At 45.2% G+C, this 7,690-nt stretch overlaps 1 protein-coding gene across 1 annotated transcript in view; it reads left to right on the plus strand.

Moving 5' to 3' along the window:
- Positions 1-7,560, plus strand: part of TMEM86A (transmembrane protein 86A) — a 28,276-nt gene extending 20,716 nt beyond the window's left edge. The window contains exon 3 of the mRNA XM_054066716.1: positions 1,379-7,560. Coding sequence (XP_053922691.1) covers positions 1,379-1,806 — 428 coding nt within the window. The 3' untranslated portion in view covers positions 1,807-7,560. The remainder of the gene's footprint in view (positions 1-1,378) is intronic.
- Positions 7,561-7,690: the final 130 nt, after the last annotated feature.

Below are 7,690 nucleotides of genomic sequence, written 5' to 3' on the forward strand. Positions count from 1 at the left end.
CATCAAATTCTCATTGCCCTCCTTTGCTCTTCTCTTCCTTCCCCTTTGCACTGTCCATTTTCTCTAGCCTCATCTAGCAGACCAGATCCCCACCAACCTCCTCCCTGCTATGAGTTCGCCTTTTATCCCACCATGGATGAGCTTTCAGTGGATATCTGGCCTTTCTCAAATGCAAGGAGACACTTGCCCTTCTTTAAGCTGTCTCAAGACAAGAGTATTAGGATGGAAAAATGGCTGCTAGCAGCAGGTTTTAGAGACTGCCCTTTATACCACAGCATCATTCTTTCAGTGTAAACAAGTTTTCTGTTGGAGGTCTCAGCTTCCCAGATACTTTTCTCTATTTCATGCTTTAGAGCTGCATGAAAACTTTCAGCTACTCTAATAATCCTGCCAGGATAAAGCGGGACAGCCTGCAGCTGCACCGTGTCTGGGTCTGGGAACCAGACGACTGGACAAGCTGGATTCAGTTTGTGGCCCTTTATTTACAATTGGCATGACAGCTAGTAGTCAGCAGCTGTACCAATACATAGTGACATCTTTTTGTCAAATAGATTAGTGACGAGTGAGTAACATATGGGCAGTACCTTCCAACACCCACATCTGGCATTTCTCAGGGGTGTTGCACTTCAAAGGGAAGCTGGCATTTTATTTTCACAGATTGATTCCAGCTAAGGTCTATCTTAATCTTGCAAATAGCCATGAAATTGTTGGTAGATCACGTTGGTGCAGGCCATGAAATATGCCAACTGCTTCTTTCTAGTTTGGGTTTCTCCTAGCTATGGGCAGAGATGGAGTAAAAGCCAGATTCAGTCCCTGAGTGCCTTTGGGTTTGTGGCTAAATACGGTCAGGCTTTGTGTCTGGGTTCAGAGGGACTGGTATCTTTTTTCTTATTTTGTTCCTTTGCAGTCTTCCTGTTCCACACATGACCTATTAGCAAAACACTTTGGGTAGTTAAAGGGGATGATCTTTGGTTTGCCTTGCCCCCACCCTTCTATCCAAAGCAGGGAAGGAGGAGGAACCACCTGAAAATCAAGCTTTGTTCCTTTTGTGGCAGCTTAGTTCACCGGGCCTCCCGCAGAAAGGCATGCATCACAACAGCATTGTACTTTGGTGCAGTTGTTAATGCGCCAGGGCTCCTTTGGGTGGGAGGCTGGTGCTAAGGCTGATCTCCTATGCATATGTTTTTATTAAAAAATGGTCCCAAGTGGTCAGTATGATTTCCACTGAAAGCACTGAGAGTTGTAACACTGCAAGAACATCTAAGCCTGTGCCTGTTGTGTTATATTTAAAAACCAATATAGGCACATGTTTTGTTCTGTTACCAACTGCCAGTCACTGCTGAAAGGTCATATTTGCTATGTCAATGCCTCTTTCCAGGTCTGCTGATGTTTGCAATCACACACATCCTGTATTCTTCAGCCTTCGGCATGAAGCCTTTGGACCTTAAAGCCGGCTTGTTTATGGGCCTTATTTGCAGTTCCTGTTATGCCTTCCTCTACTCCTACCTCTCAGGCCCATTCACCTACCTGGTAGCTGTCTACATCGCCTTGATTGGCTTCATGGGCTGGCGAGCAGTCGCCGGCATGCAGCTGTGCAACGACCTCTGGACATGGACCAAGCTCTCGGCCTGCATCGGCTCAATGCTCTTCATGGTATCGGATCTGACCATTGCACTTAACAAGTTCTGCTTTCCTGTGCCCTACTCGCGCTTCATCATCATGGCTACTTACTACGCAGCCCAAATGCTTATTGCACTGTCAGCTGTAGAGAGCAGAGATGAAGAGGACTTCAGAAAGAGGAGCTAGGTGGAGAGCCAATAGTCTGTGAACAACATGGGTTATATCTCAGGTGCTGTAGCTGCATTCACCCCTGAGAGAGATCTCCATTTCTCTAGGCACATTGGTGATGTTGATTTTGCTTCTTCGAAGCATTATCTTTGGGGCACTTTTTTTTTTTCCCCACAACGGCTTTCTCTGAATAAAGCTTACTTCAGTGTGGAGTCCCCATCAAAAGCTTGGACCGTCCCTGCAGTAGCTGCTCATTCAATTTTTCCTCATTGGAAGTGCTGAACTACTGCATTTTACTTGTTAGTCTTGAAAGTGATGCAGACTGTCTGGGAAGAGAGCTGATGGAAAGGAGGTTTGGCGATACACTGTGCTAGATGACTTGCTTTCAATAGTAGGCAGACAGGCACAGATCTCTGCTAAAGTCATAGGTAAAAATGAATTTAACCGGCGTTTATCTTTTTGTGCATTACAAACTCAGTATGCAAACTGGAGCTGTTGCTTCTGCTGAAAGGAGCCCTGGAGGTAGAGAAAAAACAACATGTCCAGATGAGAACTGAGCTTTGGAGTCAACAGCAGCATGTGGCAGCCCCCAGCAGCACCAGAATGAAAGCAAAACACCAAGCAATGAGCACAGGGCAAAAGGTGCACTGACATGCAGTGCTGGGTGCTTTGATTGCAGCTGATCACTGCTCCAGGGCAAGTCTGTACGTGCAAGCCAGCACTGCGGCATGTGGCAGAAACAGGAGTTTAGTGAGATTTCAGGGACATCAAGGTAGCCAGGCTGGTGCATTTTCCACCACAATGTGTGCGCCGTTACGTGGTGTCTGCAGCCACCAGTGACATCTCAGATGTAATGGGCACGAGGAAATTTGTTTTACAGGAGGACTTTGAGCATGTCTTACTAATGTATTGCCCTAACTGTCTTCAGTATGGCAGACAGGAATCTAACTTTTATGCCTTTCTTCCCCAGTATCCTTAGAAATAATTTTCCATATACTCAAGCTTTACAGTACTACTGCTTGCAGTATCTCTCTCAAATCTTCGCGTGAGCGTTTCCTGTGGTCAAGGCCCTGATTTTGGGTGTAGGTTGTTGTGTTTTGCCAGCTGGTGGTAAACAATCAGCTTTGCATCACTCTTGTTTTTGGAAAGTGCCTTTTCAGCAGAGCTTCCTGAAAAGCACTGTCCTTTGTGTTCAAAGTGCTTGCCGCTTCCTTCTCCAACTCTTATGGATGCAGTGAGAATGCACCATCAGGGCTGGGAAAGCCTGTTTAATTCTGATCCAAATTCTTAGGTTTGTTTGTTTGCCCATCTGCTGAAGCAAGATTACTTCTGACTTCAGACTCTCTTCATAAGATATAGGAAGAGGTTGCCCTGATTTTTTTAATCCAAGTTCATTTGTGATCATAAGTAATTTTTTCCTCTCATTTAGGACATCTAACAGCAAACTCTGCTTCTGGTTGAAATGATCTTGAATGTGCTTTTTCCATCTGTCCATCCTAGGGCTGCTGTCATGGGTTGGATGCTCCCACACTGGCTTAAGACACACATGCCTTCAGGTGTGCAAAGAAAGCTTGCTGAGGGTTCCTGCACCTCCTTAAACCGTCAGCCACACAGGAACAACCAGATCAGAATACACAACAAAAATCCATGCACACCCCAACAGTTCCTTGCACGCACTCACAAGGGCAGGAATGGAGCAGGAGGGGCAGCCCTCCAGACCAGCTTCATAGGCTGAAAATGACCATAGTCTCCATACTTAGCATGCCCAGACCATTCCAGGCGAAAGCCTGGCACCGAGTCCCTGGCACAGTTGGCAGAGCAGGAATTCCTCTTTGCAAGAGTGCAGCAGGGTCAAGGGGCAGCTAAGGAAACCTACCAACACTGCTAGCTTTTCTTTTGGTGTTGAGAGGTGTTAAGTAGATCTCCTGCTCCTCCACAGCCTTACATGGTGGGACTGGGTGGGGAATAGGCATTGCCTCCCCATGATTTCTGCATTAGTACAAATGCAGCTAGTATTACAAAAATCTAGGTTAACCATCCTGACCCCGTGGAGTCATTTGCTGCTTTTCAGACACGGATCAGAAAGGTCAGCTGCATTACTGAGAGGAAAAGCATTGTAAATAGCACAGCTCCATGTAATCTCTTCCCTTTAATGCTGTTGTGTAATATTGTCAGTATTCATTCACTAGCACACCGGGGCCTGCCTGGAGTAAACTGCTGAGGGAATTTAGAGCCATAAAACATCTTCTTTCATCAGCATTGCTTATCCCCTGGCCACAGCTTGAACCCTGCAGTATAGCACTCTGTGGATGTCACCTGCTGTTACTCAGCTTGACTCTTTGCAAATCTCTTCCAGCAAGAGATTGACCCAGCAAAGAGGAAATCTAAGCATTTGGGGTGAACCCCACCATCCTCCAAGCATGTGAGCAAAGAGCACATTTCAGTTTGATTTACAGCACCTTGTCATGGGTCAGTCCAGCACTCCCAGTTCTTAGCTGGCAGTTCTTCAGAGGAGGTCCCCACATCCCGAGCTTCTCTTTGCCTTGAGGAAAATGCATATGTGATAAGGTAGGCTTTTTTAAAAAGTTAGAATTTTGATTATCATTATTAAGATGGCCGAGTTGTTTTTTGGCATGCTTTTTCATCTTGGCTTGCTTTGTTATCCTCCTCCACCATCAGTCACTGGATACATGCAGAAAGGATCTTTGAAGTGTTATTAGGAGGCCTGCACTCTCCACTGGCCATCATGCGGTTTATGGTGGCAGAAGTCTCTGGGCAGCTTTAGCTGTAACAACAGAAACATGCACAGCCTGAGTGGGCTGTCGTTCCCTTGCCCTCCCCTCTCCTGGAATGGGCTGGCTGGGATGCATTCTGGCCAGCCAGGCTGACTCCGTTCCCAGTCCTGCAACAGCTTCAGCCTTCCCAGGAACATGAGGCAGAGCTCTCAGCATACAAAGTCAAGGAGAGTCCTGGCTGGCTCAGAGGTTCACCAGCAAGGGCTCTCAATCTTCAAAATCTCTCTCCTGCTCTGCATTCTTCCTTTTAACCCATATTCCTGGAGGAACATCGAGACTGTTTTTCTGGAGGCTTTTTCCTGCTGGGAAGAGACCAGCTGCTGTGGACACTGATTTGACACAATTTTGATTTTCATAAACCTGAAGAAACACTAAGCAGTTGCTGACAGTCTGTTAAATAGCTTTTCTTGGGATTACAACTGTTCCCTCAACCCCAAGCACAGGTAATCTTGACTCTGAGAGAAAGCTAACAGGAAGTACAAATGACGTGAAGTACAAAGTCTGTGGTACTGCCTTTGTGGATCTTCCTATTGTCTCTTTACAAACTGTGAGGTTTGATCCATTCTTCTTCTTTTTGGGGGTACAATCTTTGAGAAGCACCCAGACTTTGGCCCAGGGACATTACAGGGGGAACGAAGCACCCTGCAGTGTATTGTGCCTGGCCCTAGCACTATCAGCTCCTTTGCAAATCAAAGCAAACAGCAACTGTAGACCTCAGTGGCTGCTGCCTCTTTGCTTGGTTTCTGGATGAGACAAGGGCTCTTTTAAGCAGAAGCATCTTAATTGTGTTCTTGGAAGAGGATGGGAAGTTGCCAACTTCTCATGACAGAAGTCCTCCTGGATACTTCTGCCTTTTCTCCATGCTCGCTCCTTTTGTGGCCTTGGGTAAGTCACTTAAATTTTCTGGGGGCAGGTCCTCATCTGGTGGAAAAAGGCATGAGTATATGTGGGCCAGTGCTGTGCAACACTAAGGGATCAGGCCCTCACCCCATTTCAAAAATTGGGATATTAGCACTTACCTACCTCACAAGGATGCTGTGAGGATTAATGCTCATGCAGCACTTAGAAGATGTAAAGCGCTAAGTCCCAAGTATTACCCTACCCTAGTGTTAAAAACGTTTTTAGGGATATGCAGGACTTCACTTAAAGCATGGAACGAGTGACTGCCTTTTCAGTCTGCATCAGAGTGGAAGGGAAATGCAAAATATTTATTCACACTGGCTAACAGGATGGATTTAGCCGCACTTGAACTCTAAGGAGGGTTTAGCCTAAACGTCTGAAATCTAATTTCAGTTTTGTAAATGATTTTTAGTTCTTCGAAAAGCCTGAACCAAATTCTTAGACATGAACCTTGCATCCAAATTTTGCAGTCTGGTCTTATCCCTGACTGTTAGCTAGATTAGATTGAATCCAGCCAAAACACAGTGCTCTCACAGTCTGCTATGGTTGTTGAAATGACTAGAACAGAAAACGAAGTCATTCTGTTCAACCTTTATTCTGCAGAAGGTCAGCTAGGTTTCGTGGGACAACTTGCAAAGGGATGTTTAGTTTCTGTGATTTACTGGCTTTAAATCAGCAGAGAGGGAAGGCCTTGATGTAATCAAAAAGGTTTGCACATCCTTCGTGAATTATTTCCTTTTCACCTGAATCAAAGAAATAGCAGGTTCTGTAGCACAGGAAGTACTTGTACCACCAATCCTAGGGCCCAGAACAAGAATTGATTTAAAATTACAGCTCTAAACCATCACCATGTTCTCAACTAGTAAAGATACCACTCTTCACTGATCTGGACCACAGCTAGAAACTACTTAGTTCTGGTAGCACTACCTGCTGTACAAACACAAATGAAAGCAAGAATTGCACACCAAGGAATGTGAGCTGTGTACATGTGAAATGGACCATAATTTTGAAGCAGCTGCAGTAAAATCTTATCTTAATATGAACTCAGAAGCAAATACAATGCAAATTTTTATGTTTTCTTTTAAATGTTTTAAGGGTTTTAGTTTTCTTAGTTTGGAGGGAATTTTCTTAATGTTATTTTATTTTTGCTCTTATTGTAAAGAAGTATACAACTCTGGATAGACTCTAAATGAAAAAAGGTGGCCAGTTGGCAGGAATGCCAAATCTTCTGTGGCTTGTATTGTTTCTGTGGTGACACTTCGCTGCTGTAGGATGAGCTACTGGAGTGGTGCGATGGCTCAACAGTGAGGCTGAAGCACAAGGCCACTCTCATATGAGAGGGATGCAGGGGCTGAGCCACTGAGACCGCAGTGGGAGCACAACTGGGCCAATTTGGATTGGTCAAAAGACTGAGAGAGCACCGGAAATAAAAGAAACATTTTCCCAACAGATAAAAAGCATGAAACCAAAGCCAGCCCATTGGGTGATGGTGCTGAATCAGTACAAACACATGTATTTTGCTTGTGCAGGCTCCTGCAGGACCAGGCCTTGCTCTCAATTCGCCTGGAGGAGGCTTACTCCAAGCCTACGGTGCTAGCAGGGTCAGGCCAGCAGAACCTGATGCTTTGTTAAATCAAACTAAAAAAAACAGAGAAGACAAACCCCAGCCCCAAACAACAAGGTAAGAAAAAGCAAATACAAATTGGAGAAGCAGTAGTTCTGCCTGGCTGAGGCCCCAGACTGATTTGTCTGTCCTGAACACTATCTCCATGTCTTGTACCCATGCGAGCCTCTCGCTCCAGCCCCTCTCCCACGCATTCCAGACAGAGTGCACTGAAGATGGGACTGAAGCAGCTGCTCACCCCCAGGGAGTCAAGCATTTTGCCACGTCTGAAAGTCTCTAGCACTTACTTCCTTTACCGTGATTGTAAAGGTCACCACATGCAGTACGGCCACTTGATCTGGGAACTTTTCTTAACACATTTTTATGATTATTTCACTATTTTAATTCTTTGTTTGGAATGTATTTTTTTTTCTCATTTCTTCTGTGTAACAGCAATTAAAAATATTAATTTACTGAGTGTTTTTACTGTGGGTATACAATGTTTCCTTGCTCATTTTCTGTTTCTCTGACTGTTTCAGCATGGGTTATGTAGCCAGCTGAACCTCTGTGGCAGGCAGCTTTGGGCCACTGTTATGCCCACTGG

This window comes from Cuculus canorus, chromosome 5, assembly GCF_017976375.1.
Source record: "Cuculus canorus isolate bCucCan1 chromosome 5, bCucCan1.pri, whole genome shotgun sequence".
Classification (NCBI taxonomy): Eukaryota; Metazoa; Chordata; class Aves; order Cuculiformes; family Cuculidae; genus Cuculus; species Cuculus canorus.